This window comes from Homarus americanus, unplaced genomic scaffold (assembly GCF_018991925.1).
Source record: "Homarus americanus isolate GMGI-L3 unplaced genomic scaffold, GMGI_Hamer_2.0 scaffold57591, whole genome shotgun sequence".
In the NCBI taxonomy this organism is placed as follows: domain Eukaryota; kingdom Metazoa; phylum Arthropoda; class Malacostraca; order Decapoda; family Nephropidae; genus Homarus; species Homarus americanus.
In genome coordinates, this window is record NW_024714796.1 from 1 (window position 1) to 16207 (window position 16207).

The 16207-nt window shown below is 44.7% G+C and overlaps 1 protein-coding gene across 1 annotated transcript; it reads left to right on the top strand.

Annotated features, from left to right (window-relative positions):
* Nucleotides 1-14896: 14896 nt before the first annotated feature.
* LOC121879573 (SCAN domain-containing protein 3-like) lies at nucleotides 14897-15944 on the top strand. Its single transcript, XM_042386245.1, has 2 exons — nucleotides 14897-15076; nucleotides 15219-15944. The coding sequence occupies exons 1-2, from the start codon at nucleotides 14897-14899 to the stop codon at nucleotides 15942-15944; spliced, it is 906 nt and encodes a 301-aa protein (XP_042242179.1).
* Nucleotides 15945-16207: the final 263 nt, after the last annotated feature.

The window sequence follows — 16207 nt, forward strand, 5'->3', positions numbered from 1 at the left end:
GGTCAATGACCCGTACCAGGGCCTGGGGGCCCAAATTATTACTACTGTTACTACTACTACTTTTTTTTTTAATTGGCCTCCAGCCTCCCCCTATAGCCACACCTTCACCGCCATTTTACTACCTTAAAATTAAATATCCTAATACATAAGTAGCTATCCTAGCTATATTGAGTTAGTTGAGCCACAGATCTATGCAGCATTCAGTGACTGTTGCCTCACAGTCAATATCTGCAACTGTTGTCGGCTTTCAGGCCGATGCTCTCGTTCCCCTGAGGCAGAGCAAAGCCGACCTAAGGAGAAAGGACAGTCGACATCTCATCCAGGCTGTAACATATCTTCTGGGCTGCTGCTTCTGTTCGGATAGCACCTCCACGAGTCTGGCGTAGAAGCATCTTGCACATGGACTCATCCCATCAGAGGTTGTGAACACTGGAGGAGTGAAGCTGCCTTGATCAACGTTCTGAATTCTCTTTCCTTATGCCCTTATCTTGTCGTTCTCGTTCCTCCTGTGTGCAGCGTCGAGAGCAAAGTTATGGTGACATGCGGCCATGGGATAAAAAATCCTGATGTAGAAGAAGGCTCGCTGTTCCTGCTTCCAGAATCCTCGAGCACTGACGTCAACACGGGCTTCGTTGGGTGTGCTTGAAGTCCTATGTTGGAAATTCTCACCTTCCAATGGAAGTGGATCGGTTCTCCCTTGACATCACGGCAGATTTCCTTCAACATATTTGCTGTGAGATCCCTTACTTCGTCATGGCTCATGCATATGAAGCCCCCTTTCTTGCACACCATGGCGTGATCGACGTCATAGGAAAAGCCACACAAGCATTGGGAGGTGCAAACCTTCTACTGGCCTAACGTACCTTAAAGCAATGGCATCTGTAAATTCTTGTTTATTGAGACTAAAACCATTTGCCCTTCTCGGTAACATAGTTAAGCAGTTCGAGGCGCCCACCTCCTGCGCTATAGCTACTTTTTTTTCAAATTCTCTGGTACTTGCAGCAACAGTTGCTGCAACTTATCACTTTGGCCGTGCCGTCGTTCTGTCGTAATGGACCTTCGAATTTCGTTTACTTCACTGGTATCCACGTCCCCTGTTGCGTTCTGAGCTATAATGTGGTCCATGAGGGCTGCAGTGAGCTTATCTGAGTTTTGATGTTCAGTGGCAGCAATCTCCTCTGGATTGGTCAATCCCATTCATCCCAGTCTCGGTGGTAGTGCAAGGAGTGATCTTTCTGCTGGGGTTAAGTGAGGGTGTTTCACTAATTTGGGAATGAAATTGAAGCTGATAGCTTCTTCCAGAGGGTGGAGGAGGGGTCCTATATCAGGGATGGTGCGCATCAGGTAGTTCCAGCGATGCTTGACTCCATGGGTGAATGCCGCAAAAGCCGCGTGTGGCTATGTGTTAGCAATCTCAGACAGAGCTAGGATTTCCCTAACCCACTCATTCACCTTTCCCGTTACGTACTCGGTCTTGAAGTCCGTCGTGGCGATTACTGCGCCTAGGTGTCTTTGGGCATCCTTTGTTATTTTGACCTCACTTCCACCGAACACCTCCATTGCCCGTTCATAATGTTCTAGCTTCACAATGAGGAAGGACTTGCTGGCGTTTGGGTGGTACCCTATTTGTGGGCCTCGTGATGTTACCAGGTCCCACCACTTTCTGATGTCCTCCAGTTTCCTGCTCCTGTAAGGTCATCAGCGTACACCACTTGCTTTACCTCAGTTGTTTAAAATTTTATTGTGTGTTGGAGCACGGATAGGCCTATTGCGTACATTGCCATTGCAACAGGATCACCCTGCGTTGTTCCCTCGGTTGACTGTATGATGGTATCACCTCTTAGAGCATTGTTGTTTACTATATAGAGGTCTGATGGATTCCTATAGGAGTTTTCAACATATATTGCAAAGCTTGGACACTTGATCTTGATGTTGTGCAGTGCAGACTTGCGGTTAAGTACGTTTGAAGCGTCCACCAGGAGAACGGCCTCACAATCGCCCTGCTCAAATATGGTTCTCATGGCGTGAATGGCAGCTTCCCCTCCAGCCTGGTGGCCAGCACAACTTGCAGGTTCCCTGCTGCTGCCCTGACATCATCCTTTACCACCTCCAATATGCATTTTCCGATGATCCGTCTCAGCACTTCCCCCACCCCTATAGGCCTACATCCTGGATTTTTATCCAGGGTAATGAGGCGGTAGGCTGTCAGAGCATGGAGGTGTTGGCAGCACGAGGATGCTAGCTTTCTTGCAAGGACAGCAATGGCAGAGCAGAGATCACTTGCTACTGGGCCAAACGTGTTAGTGCTGAGGATGACTCTCCAACCGTTTGCATCCAGACCTGAAGGGCCGGCACTTCCCTGAGTCTTCAGGGCCTTTTTCCACACCATCCCTCCTGTTATTTTCTCGAACAGGACAGCATTTGGTGGGTTATAGTCACCCTGTAACCTGATGCCTTCGTCTTCACTTGCAGGGGGATGTTTTTTTTCAGTTGTTTTAATGTCTCTCTGTTTATTGGCAGAACCCCACAGGCGGATTCCTCTGTGAGAGATATTACCACCAAAGACACTTTTCCCACACGCATTTTGTTTCCAAACTTTCTTGCAACGTCTCCTATAAATTTTAGTCTCTCCTGCAGTGTTCTTGCTTCACATAGGAGATCATCAAGGGCCCCATTCTACCACAATGTAAAATTTCTCTTCATTGCTGCCACATTTTCTTTGTGCTTAGTCTTTGTGTGTCACCTCTGACAGAATAGATGGGGTGTTATTTCCAGTATTTGAAGAGCTAAAGGGGCAAGGAAGCAGTCCTGAGTGTAGTCAGTTATGAGGCGAATCATCTTTCGAATCATTTCTTTGGTGGCCGCACACTTGGGTGGTTCAAACAGGTTCGCTTGCGAACAATTGTCAATTTCTGAGTGAGTTTCTTTAACTCATATGTTCGCATTTTCCATCGACATGCCATTCCACTGTGGTGGCTGTCTCTCATTCACCTCGTGGACATCTGCTACTATTGGAGCACCATTTATTAGTACTACATTTTTAGGATGAGTAGACTCAATGCTATCATTTAGGATATCATCGGGCGGTTGGGTCCCGGCGATATCCACTGTGGCCTCCTGTGTCTTGTCCCTGCCATATGGGTTCCGACAATTGTTTGCCTTTCTGCAAACCACACATGGTCGGTTGTTTCTCGCACAATCACAGCTAGTGCAATTTTGGGACTGGCTAGTACAGACGCAGCAATGTTTGTTACCCAGCATAGTGCTCCACACTTCGGGCGACAGTTACGTCCGCCTCAGACATCTGCTTTGGTCCCATACAGAAGAAGAAACTAGTTCTTATGAGTACAGTAAAGGGCAGAGAGGTGACAGGCTGGACTGCTGTGTCCAGGTAGTAGGGGCATACGTGCTCGCGTGGGTGTGTAGGCCACCCCCCTGTGGGCGACAATCCACACATCAGAGTGATACACTGGGAGCAAGAATTGTCACACCTAACACTTGTTTATGTATTCTTGGCAGGGATAACCACTATTTCTATGGTCTCACTGATGTAATATTAAGTATATATACTCACTTGTTAGGCAGACACTACATGAAGTGACCGTTACTTGGGGGGGGGGGGGCGACCTCAAGCGTGGAACACTTGGCCCAATAGGGGCGAGAGTCTCGATGCCACCCCTGCCAAAGTAGGCCTATCGACACTGGTACTGGCGCTTGGTGATCGCTCGTGAACACACGGAATATATGTGATTAATGCCGTCAGGGATGAGAAGAATCTTCGGTGGCAATGCTTAGGGTGACATCCGATATTCACCGACACACTGTGAAATTCCCGCTCCCACACTCCGAATATGTCCCTTCCAATAACACTTTAGATCAGGGAGGACACTCCACCACACCCACGCTGCGTTGGCCTACTACTACATTTTTTTTTTTTTTTTTTTTTTACGTGGCCTCCAGCCTCCCCCAATAGCCACACCTTCGCCACCATTTATTTACCTTAATATTAAATATCCTAATACATAAGAAGCTATCCTATCTGTGTTAAATTAGTTGAGCCGCAGATCTATGTGGCATTCAGTGACTGTAGCCTCATAGTCAATATCTGCAGTAGTTGTCGGAGTAGGGGCAGAAGCTCTCGTTCCCCTGAGGCAGAGCACAGCCGACCGAAGGAGAGAGAAAGACAGTCGACATCTCATCCAGGCTGTAACATAACTTCTGGGCTGCTGCTTCTGTTCGGAGATCAACTCCGCGAGTCTGGCGTAGAAACATCTTGCACTTGGGCCCATTCCACCAGAGGTTGTGAACACTAGAGGAGTGAAGCTGCCTTGATCAACGTTTTGAATTCTCTCCCCATATGCCCTTCTCTTGTCGTTCTCGTTCCTCCTATGTGCAGCATCGAGAGCTAGGTTACGGTGACATGCGGTCATGGGATCAAAAATCCTGATGTCGAAGAAAGCTCGCTGTCCCGGCGTCCAGAATCCTCGAGCACTGACGTCCACGCGGGCTTCGTTAGATGTGTTTGAAGTCCTGTGTTGGAAGATCTCGCCATCCAATGGAAGGAGGGTCGGTTCTACCATGACGTCCCAGCAGATTTCCTTCAACATATTTGCTGTGAGATCCCTTACCTCGTCATGCCTCATGCGTATGAAGCCCCCCTTCTTGCAGACCATGGCGTGATCGCCATCATAGGAAGAGCCACACATGCATTGGGAGGGCAAACCTTCTACTGGCCAACCGTCCCTTAGAGCAATGGCATCAGTAAATTCTTGTTTATTAAGACTGAAACCATTTGCCCTTATCTGTAACGTAGTTAACCAGTTCGAGGCGCCCACCTCCTGCGCTATAGCTACTTTTTTTTCAAATTTTCTGGAACCTGCAGCAATCGTTGCTGCAACTTTTCATTTTGGCAGTGCTGTCGATCTGTCGTAATGGACCTACGAATCTTATTTACTTCGCTGGTATCCACTTCCCCTGTTGCATTCTGGGCTATTATGTGGTCCGTGAGGGCTGCCGTGAGCTTTAGTGAATTTTGATGTTCAGTGGCAGCAATCTCCTCTGGATTAGTTAGTCCCATCCCTCCCAGTCTTGGTGGAAGTGCAAGAAGTGCTCTTTCTGCTGGGGTTAAGTCAGGGTGTTTCACTAGTTTGGGAATGAACTTGACACTGTTTGCTTCTTCCAGAGGGTGGAGGAGGGATCCGATCTCAGGGATGGTATGCATCATGTAGTTCCAGCAATGCTTGACTCCATGGGTGAATGCTGCATAGGCTGCATGTGGCTCTGTGTTAGCAATCTCAGACAGAGCTTGGATTTCACTAACCCACTCATTCACCTTTCCCGCCACGTACTCGGTCTTGAAGTCCGCAGTGCCAATTACTGCGTTAGATGTCTTTGGCCGTCTTTAGTTATTTTGACCTCACTTCCGCCAAAAACATCCAATGCCCGTTCATAATGTTCTGGCTTCACGATGAGGAAGGACTTGCTGGCGTTTGGGTGGTACCCTATTTGTGGACCTCGCGATGTTACCAAGTCCCACCACTTTTTGATGCACTCCACTTTTCCTGCTCCTGTAAGGTCATCAGCATATGCCACTTGTTTGACCCCGGTTGTTTCAAATTTTATTTCTTTATGGAGCACTGATAGGCCAATTGCATACATTGCCACTGCACCAGGGTCCCCCTGTGTTGTTCCCTCGGTCGACTGTAGGATGGTATCACCTCGCAGAGCCTTGTTATTTACTATGTAGAGGTCTGAAGGATTCCTATACGAATTTTCAACATACATCGCAAAGCTTGGACACTTGATCTTCATGTTGTGCAGTGCAGCCTTGCGGTTAAGTTTGTTGAATGCGTTTGAAGCATCGACCAGGAGAACGGCCTCACAATCACGCTGCTCAAATATCATTCTCATGGCGTGAATGGCCGCCTACCCACCAGCCTGGTGGCCAGCACACACTTGTAGGTTCCATGCTGCTGCCCTGACATCATCCTTTACCACCTCCATTATGCACTTTCCGATGATCCGCCTCAGCACTTCCCCCACCCCTATAGGTCTACATCCTGGTTTCTTTTCCAGAGGAATAAGGCGGCAGGCCGTCAGGGCCTGGAGGTGATCGCAGCAAGAGGATGCAAGCTTTCTTGCAAGGGCGGCAATGGCAGTGCAGAGATCGCTTGATACAGGGCCAAACTTGTTTGTGCTGAGGATGACTCTCCAACCGTTTGCATCTAGACCTGAAGGGCCAGCTCCTCCTCGAGTCTTCAGCGCCTTTTTCCACACCATCTCTCCTGTTATTTTCTCGAACAGGACAGCGTTTGGTGGGATATAGTCACCCTGGAACCTGATGCCTTCATCTTCACTTGCAGGGGGATGTTTCTCTTTCAATAGTTTTAATGTCTCTCTGTTTATTGGCATCACCCCACCGGAGGATTCCTCTGTGAGAGATCTTACCGCGAGAGACACTTTTCCCACACGCATTTTGTTTCCAAATTTTCTTTCCACGTCATCGGTGTTTTGCTTTCCGTCACCCTTAATTTTTAGTCTCTCCTGCAGTGTTCTTGCTTCACATAGGAGATCATCTAGGTCCCCAGTCTGCCACATTGTCAATCTTCTCTTCATTGCTGCCACATTTTCTTTGTGCTTAGCCTTTGTGTGTGTCCTCTGACAAAATAGATGTGGTATTATTGCCAGTATTTGAAGAGCTAAAGAGGCGAGGAAGCGGTCCTGAGTGTAATCAGTCATGAAGCAAGTCATCTCCCGAATCATTTCTTTGGTGGCCGCACACTTGGGTGGTTCAAATACGTTAGCGGGCGACCACTTGACAATTTCTGAGTAGGTTTCTTTGACCCATATGTCTGCATTTTCCATCGACATGCCATTCCACTGAGGTGGCTGTCTATCATTCTCCTCGTGGACACTTGCTACTAAGGGAGCAGCATTTGTTAGTACTACATTTTCGGGTTGAGTAGACTCACTGCTATCATTTCGGATATCATCTGGTAGTTGGGTCCCGGCGATATCCACTGTGGCCACCTGTGTCGGCCCCCTGCGACGTGGGTTCCGACACTGGTCTCGCTTCTTGCAATCCACACATGGTTGGTTGTTTCTCGCACAAACACAGTTTGTGCAGTTTTGGTTCGGGTTAGCACAGACGCAGCAGTGATTGTTGCCAGGCATAGTGAACAGCACCTTGCGCGACAGTTACGTCCGCCTCCGAACATCTGATTTAGTCCCAGGCACAAGATAATACTGGTTCTTATGAGGGGAGGGCGGAGAGGTGACAGGCTGGACTGCTGTGTCCAGGTAGTAGGGGCATACGTGCGCACGTGGGTGTGTAGGCTACCCCCCCTAATAGCGACCATCCATACATCAGAATGATGCACTATGGACAAGAGTTTACTACTACTACTACTACTACTACTACTACTACTACTAATATTAATAATAATAATAATAATAATAATAATAATAATATTAATAATAATAATGATAATAATAATAATAATAATAATAATAATAATAATAATAATAATCTTAATAATAATAATAATAATAATAATAATAATAATAATAATAATAATAATAATAATAATTATGATAATAATAATAATAATAATAATAATAATAATAATAATAATAATAATAATAATAATAATAATAATAATAAATAAATACAAAAATTACACAAAATCATGAGTGAGAAACGATAAATGTATGTTGTGTTGTCAAGATAAGAGAAACAATTGAGACCCTGCAATTGGGTTTAAATGAGGCAGAAAGTCAGATCACCAACCTGGGACTTGGTCACAACAGGGATGAAAGAATATCCTGTAGACCAGTGCTACTCAAAGTGTGGTCCGCGGACTGGTGCCGGTCCGTGAGCCATCGTCTGCCGGTACGCGGAGAGTTTTCAGAAAAGAAAGAAACGATAGTCACGTTCCACACCACGTGACACTGCCGGGACATCTGACTCGGTCTTTTTTTTTTTACATTTTCATTGTAGTTTTTATATTTATTATGGCTATATTTTTCATTTACTCACTCATGTTAAAAGTCATTGCTATGCAACTAACGAATGCGATATAATGAACAGCAAAACAGCGAACTGAAATACGTATAACAACACCTTCATGATGATGTGGCGTTTGACTCTGTGGGAACCACACCTGGGGATATCAATAGGGCGCATCATATTGTGTTGCCAGAATTGCCACGTTTCTCGGCCACCAGTTACTCCATATCCACCCAAAACATAAATCTTTTTATTTTAAGTATGGTAGTCATTTAGGTTCGGATAAAATAAATGTATGCATCCCATTAAAAGAAATGGCCGATTTTTTACTATGCGTGCCAGCCGTGAAGGGTGTCACACAGCTGGCAACCCTGCTATTCCACACGTGTGGATCAGCAGTCTGCGATGTCAGGTCACAGGTCAGTGGTTAGTTACCATCAAGAAGTGGAACAGAGAGCATCATACGGGTATCTGCGTGTTTGTCATTTGTGACCCCATCCCAACCCACTTTTATATTCATTATATTTTTCCTGTATAAAATAATATTACTACGAATGTTCAAATAATATTTTCTCTGATCGTAAACAATTAATTGTATGGCACAAATAAGGTACTGGTCCCTGGCACACTGGGAAGACTTGTTACGTCAATGATGATTGGCCTTAGAATGAATAAGACATCATGTCTTCATGTTTAGTACAGTTAGTCTCAAAATGCCCCTGAAATAGGACATATATCAAAAGATTTTCCTGGGGGGAGGGGGGGGGGGCCTATAGGCCCCGGGATTGGCTCGCTTCGCTGGCCGGTCCGTGGCACATTGAAAAAAACCATGCCGGTCCGCCACATCAGATAGTTTGAGAAGCGCTGCTGTAGACAATTGTACTTGTATCTTGTATATACAGTATATTTATAATTCTCTCTCTCTCTCTCTCTCTCTCTCTCTCTCTCTCTCTCTCTCAATTAATCTGTTCCCTATCTGTCATAGGAACATTAATGGTTGCAGACAAGTCAGAGGTTGTCATCATAAACATACGTGCTGAGAGCCAAAAGAGGACTGTGCAAGAAATTGATTATACATGGGTACCTGATGTACTGTCAGAGAAAGAACCTGAGGAACAGAGACCAGTTCTGATGCTCTTATCACTGAAAATAAAGAGGGTGGGAGAAGGAGTGGATATATTTGCGTGGGCAGATAGAAAATGTTGTTATTAAGGCTACTGTTGCTACCCCTTTTTGCACTTTACTCCCACTAGTTTTCAGTTTTTTTTAACAGAGTCCAAAACTCGAAACAGTTTCATAAATAGGAATATCAATGAAACAATACTCGAGACACGCTTCATAACAGTTAGACAAAGTGTGACTTTTATAAAAGTATGTGAATCAATAGGCGAAATATTAATAACACTGATAATATTACATTATATACACGGTAACGTTATCGTAAACGGAATGCCGTACTGCTTTATGGGTTCGAATACCTTAAGACACCTATATTCATGCTACGTATTTTGATGGTCTGTCCGGGTAATATCTGCAAGTCTCTCGAAGTATTCTGGTAGAAAGTCGATTTGCAATAAGGTGGTGTCAAAGGTCATGAGTCTCATGACGCAGTGGTATAATGCAAAATATTATGCGAAAAGGGCAATAAAGATATTCTCAGTAGTTATTTTTTCTTCCGTTCAAGTAAATTTTTTCTCGACTGGTATTTCTGTAATATACTGATCTGAGGTGGATATCAGTCGAGCACGACCCTTCGCAGCTTACAGTACAGTAAGCCCGAAAGCGTATCGCTACTTGTCTGATGTACCATAAATGTGAGTCTATGGATGACCGTGAACGTCTAGGTGTTTTATCTTTTGATAACAAGTGTTAGTGAAGGTAGCCCTTGTGATGTGATGTCATCATAACGCCTGTTACCTTATACCCACTTTATTAATAGATTTAGTACAACTGGGAGGTAAGGATCTTCTGTGGGTAACTGTACACTCACGCGCCATAGTTTCCATGCACCGTCTACCCCTACTCCTGACTAAATGGAAGTCGTAGCCTTGGCTTCATACCGAACGTCTTCCCCCACCCCCCCCCCCTCCCACTCATCGTTCAGTGGCGTAATGTGGTAGCTCGAAGCTTCGCTGGATTGTACGAATAGCAGTTCATGATGTAATATTTGAGAGAATATATGCACGATACAGGTTTTTTAGTGACTTCACAACGCTTTATTTACCATTACTATACTTAACATCACTATACAAGAGGGACCGTTCGGTTTGCAGCCCTACTACGACTTCCCTCGAGCCAGGAGTAGGGGTAGAGGGTGCATGGAAACTATGGCGCGTTAGTGTACATATAGTTATAATTTACCTTTCGTAAACTGCACTTATCTAATTACATAACTAGAATTGAAATGCATTGCTTTTCTTTTAACCTTCCCTTCTCTGGTACTGCATATATATGTACATTCTGTGTCCTTAGGTAAAGTTTTATGCAAGATTTGACACTCTACTAGTATTATTTTCTAAGTGAAATACTGAGATAATACAGTGCAGTATATGGGAAAATAAAATGTTCTGTTTATACGGGGTGGGAAGTAGTGGAGGGAGCGCCGGAATCCACTTGATGAAGTCAGCAAAGCTCCACCCACCTGCGCTTATGTTAACCTCCTCTTCTATGGTCTTGGCCAGGGGGTTACCGGTAACGAGGGCTGCCGAGAGCTTGCCAGGGCCTCGGGGAAAGATGAATTTTGGGGCTCCCATTTAGCCTTTGAACAATGTTAAACAAAAATCTAAAACAGTTTGTTCAATGTACCTATTTTTAGAGTTCCGTTTAATTCGATTAACTACTTTACAAATTAATTAAATATTTACATCCCTTTTCCCGGGACCCCTAGAGGCCCAGGCCCCGGGAATTTATCCTTCCCCGCTCTTTCAGTGGCCCTGCCTGTAATCCCCCTTTTCCCACCTCTCCACAACCCCCCATCCCCACCAAGACACTAATGCAAGGGTTGATGATAAAATCACTATAATACTTATACAGTACAGCGATATTTTCAACTCGTAAAGAATTGATACAGGTATTGACAGTAAAAATGTCAATAAAATACCATACCATCCGAGGGGTAGGGGTAGAGGGAGTTAGCATTTGCTTAAATAACACTCCAGTGCTATGATAGGACCCTCGTTGTGAGAGAGCCCTCGCCATACCGTGTGGGACCGACTATACCACACGGAGAGGGAAATACTACAGCCACATATCATCTTCTACAACATTACCCGAGAGGGAAGTTCAACATCTATATGAAATGCTCCACAACACCAAATTATCAGTGATTAATAATAACCTGTATCTTCACTCTATGTCTCCTTTTTGTATTGACAGATTTGGTAAGTAATCCACTCCTCAATACTACTACTATACCTAATACTGTAATCCCAATGTTACCATTGTATATTTTCAGCCTTTGACTGCTGTGCTCTTCAATAATCGTTAATTATTATTATTATTATTATTACATACTGCAACTTTGCTGTCACTTGGAATCGAGTATGACGATCCTCCAGCTATGATACAATGATATGAGTTATTAAGGATGTACACCTAGGTTGGTGAGATCCGAGGTGACTAAAGAGGCCGATACAGGACCGGCAGGGTCGATCACAAATGTTGCACATGTGGGGTCTACATCTAATGCAGGAGGTCGGCAGCAGCTTCTTTCTGGTGTTGGCGCTTGTCTGCCTCGTTATGCAGTCAGGCTAATTTGAAAGTATTGACCCCTTCTTGTGTGGTGGTCCTCCAAGCGTTACGGTGTGGAGTAATCGTCTCCCAGGTGAGGAGGTCGATTACCAGGTTTGTCTTAAGACTATCCTTATATCTTTTCAGTTGTCCGCCAGCGTTACGATTACTCTTCGTTAGGTGACTGTAAAGTAGCTGCTTTGGCAGTCTACTGTTGTCCATGTGGGTAACATGGCCAGTCCAGCGTATTTGTATATGGATAATGGTAGCCTCAATGTTTCTACAGTTGGTGTCAGCAAGAATTCTGGCATTTGTTCTCTTGTCTTCCCAGCGAACTCGGAAGATGGAAGGCATACTACATTGGTAAAAGTTTTGAAGTGCCTTGATGTGCCTCCTGTATGTAACCCATGTCTCACTGCCATATAGCAGGGTGAGGAGGACCACTGCTTGATATACGTGTAGCTTTGTACATAATTTCAGCTCCCTAAAGCTGAAGACACGGTTTCGGAGTCTGCTAAAGGCTTGAGATGCACATCTGATCCGATGCTGAATCACTTCATCGATGTCCGCGGTGATGGACAGATGGGAGCCGAGATATCGAAAGTGGGTAACATTAGAGAGGGTAGTGCTGTTAAGCTGCATGGATGGTGGAGGTGTGGCTGAACTAAGGGCAGGTTTTCTGGATCTCCTGTAGGTCGCGTTCAGTGTGAGCGACAAGGGTGAGGTCGTCTGCATACTGTAGTTTAGTAATGGAAGCTGCCGACACCTCTGTTCTTACATGGGGTCGTCTTATGTTGAAAAGACCCTTCATTCTGTACTCGATGTCCACCCCGCCGGCTAAGTTGGGGCTGACACAAGTAAGGAAGACAGCCAAGAAAAAGGAAAAGAGAGCTGGTGCCAGCACACACCGTTGTTTAACTCCCGTTTAGATGGGGAAGAACTCTGACTGGGTGCCCTTGTGCAGGACACTGCCGTTCGTGCAATCGTGGAGTTGCCTCACAATGCGGATGACTTATGGTGGTCAGCCAAAACGGCTGAGGGTCCACCAGAGGGCTTCCCTGTTGGTAAGGTCGATGCAAGCCATGTACAGGTCACGATGTTGTTCTCTGCAATTTTCCTGTATCTGACGGGCAGCACAGATCATGTCAGTGGTGCTACTTGGTGATTTAAAGCCACATTGAGATTTTGGGAGGAAGTTTTTCGCCTCAAGAAGAAGTCTGTTTAGGAGGACTCGGGCGATAATCTTACCAGCTACGGACAGCAGCGAGATCCCACGGTAGTTGCCACAGTCTGATTGGTCTCCCTTGTTCTTTTAAATATTAACGATGGAGGCATGTTTCAGAGCTTGGGGGAATGTCTCCCTTTCACATAAATTCTCCAGGAGAGAGTAAAGACGGCTGGTAAGCAGAGGTCCTCCTGCTTTATACACCTCGGCCCTAAGGCTTTGTTATTTTTTATCTGTTGATGGCAGTTGCTACCTCATCCAGGGATGGGGGATAGCTGAGATGGGTCAGCTCTGGATGCTGAGGGACCTGTTGGGTGTCAGGACATCCACATCGGTGTTTCGGTTGAGCAGTGAATGACAGTGCTCTTTCCAGTTCATCGATTTTTATTATGGAGTTACCGTCGGATGAACAGAAGGGGGCTGCGCCACGAGTGATTGGCCCAGAAAATGTTTTAATGGATTAAACAATACGCGCTTCTTGTGCTGATCTGCATTTTTTTGTGTTTCACACGCTTTATTTTTAAATCAGTCGTTTTTTAGTTTGCGAAGTTCCCGCTGGGCTGCCGCTTTCTTCTTGCGGAAGGTATCATCCTTGGTCCGAGATTGAGGGTTGTTTCCTTTACACACACACACACACACACACACACACACACACACACACATACATCTTATATTTTATGGATGTACAGGCCCAGACAAAAGTTATTGATACAGTCTCGCAATGTTTCTCAAACTGGGGGCCATGACCCCCTAGGGGCCACGGCAAGATTTAGGGGGCCATGTCGGGCTAGTGTACGTAGTATATGTTTGGAGAAAATGTGGAAACTGTGATTCAACTTTTTTCTTTGTTACTTTGCCTTGTTAGGGGAGAATTCTTTTTATTTTTTTATTTATCTTTTGTTTTTTGTCATTGTGTGTAATGATAATACCCGTACGGTACAGTTTACACAGTATGGTGCAGCAGCTAGTTTTTCATTTCCAACGGATTCGCTCAGATTGCACGATTCTAGTTCCTGTCAGCAGGGTGACGGGCGCTGGACTGAGTCACTGATCTCACATATTCTTTGCATGTCCGTGTGTCATCGCTTTACAAGTGATCAGACCGAATGTTCTCAGTCTGACTCAAGATATCATTAAGAAAATATGTGAGTGTACTGTGAGTGGACTGTATGTGTATGTTTTACTTATGATTGCATAGGCATTTTATGTATGTTTACATACAGTATGTATGGACTTCATGCATGTTTGTGTGTTTACCATTCGAATTATTTTCTCATTTTGGTTTTTTATTATAATTTTTAGTCTTTATCATTTGTTGTTTCTGTGACATTCTGGTTTTTTTAAAGAACTAGTCAACATTTAGAGAGGGAGAGAGAGAGAGAGAGAGAGAGAGAGAGAGAGAGAGAGAGAGAGAGAGAGAGAGATTACAAATTTTCAGTAAAACCAAGAGATTCATGATTGTCTTATATTTCTGTTTTTTATTATAATTTTTAGTCTTTATCATTCGTCTGTTTCTGTCTGTTTGGCATTGTTCTTTTTATAATTTCCTTAGAATTGCGATGGCTGCCAGTGTTGCTAAGAAGCGGAAGTAAATGATGAATACATTAACTACGGAATTACATCAATCCTCGCTGATGGCATCGAGAAACCTCAGTGTGTGTTGTGTTTCAAAGTGCTGGAGAACGATACCATGAAGCCGAGTAAGCTGAAGCATCATCTGACGACAATCCACCCCCCAGTATAAGGAGAGAGACACCGATTTCCTCAAGCGCCATGAACGGAGTTTGGGAAAACAAAGAGTGGATGAGAGTGGTGCCTTCCAACAACCGATCTTAAGTGTAGTTGAGACATCATATGAGGTTTCCATTGAAATAGCAAAGAAGAAGAAGGCCCACACGATTGGTGAAACTTTAATTAAGCCGTGTTCCTTAAAGATGGTCAAGCGGGTTCTTGGAGAGGCAAGTCAACGTAAGATTCAGCAGATTTCCTTGTCAGTCTACACGGTGAAACGGAGAATTAGTGAAATGTCAGATGATATCATGGAACAAGTGATACAGGAGATTAAATCATCTCCAACTGGTATGTTTGCAATACAGTTGGATGAGTCAACGGGTGTGAGTTCTTGTGCACAGCTACTCGTGTTTGTTAGGTATGTATTCTTGAGTGACATCAAGGATGAATATCTGTTCTGTACACAGCTTGAAACTACCACAACAGCTTTAGATGTGATGGGAAAGTTGACTTATTTCTTTACAGCTAACAGGATCACCTGGAAAAATTTGTTGTGGAGGCTGTACTGATGGGGCTCCGGCGATGCTGGGATCGAAATCGGGATTACAGAAACACGTCAAGGAAGTAGCTCCGAGTGCCAAAGGGATTCATTGTATGATCCATCGTTTTGCACTGGCGGCGAAAACCTTTCCTGATGCCCTTTGCAAGATCCTGGAGGTAGTGGTAAAATGCGTCAACTTTGTGAAAACAGGAGATTTGAACTCTCGCCTTTTCCAGAACCTTTGTAGAGGCATGGATTCAGAGCATGAAACCCTCCTCTTTTACTACAAAGTGCGAAGGCCTTCCACCGGTAATGTTGTGTTCGAACTTCGAGGAGAACTTAAGTTGTTCCTGGAAATGAAAGGGAAGGATGATCTACTAAGTCACTTCAACGAGGTGTCGTGGGAGCCACGTCTTGCGTACCTGGCAGACACATTTGAGCAGCTAAACAGGCTGAATCTCAAGCTGCACGGCAAGGAAATAAATGTATTTCACCACATGGATTGTATTCGTACATTTTTTGACAAACTCCAGAACTGGCAAAGGAAAGTCAGTGCAGGAAATGTTGCCATGTTTGAAAATATCTCAATTGTTCTTGACGAGATTGTAGAGGATCATCTACTTGACCCATCACTCAAAAATGAAATAATTCAGCACTTGAAATCCTTGGAAAGTGAGCTCAAAAGGAACTTCCCAGTGGCCCAAGGTTAAAAATGCTTTGAAAACCTTTGATCTAGATGTATGATAGTTATTTAGTGGGTCCCTTATTTTTGGCCTGACCTCACTAGTCACGTCACCCCCCTTCTCTTAAGCTCCTCTACGTGTGTGTTGGTGTGGGGATTAGTGGATGACATCATTATGACCTGACCTCATGTTTTTAAGGTCACCCTGTATATTTAAGCCTCTCTCTGTACATGTAATCCAGTTGCTTCTGAAGATGTCTTGAATAAAGACGAAAGCTAAGGTGCTCCGTT

Excerpts from the sequence above, each read along its gene's own strand:
- LOC121879573 (XM_042386245.1), top strand. The coding sequence starts at position 14,897 with ATGGTCAAGCGGGTTCTTGGAGAGGCAAGTCAACGTAAGATTCAGCAG. Across the intron at positions 15,077-15,218 it reads AGTTGGATGAGTCAACGGGT|CTAACAGGATCACCTGGAAA; the intron begins GTGAGTTCTTGT and ends ATTTCTTTACAG.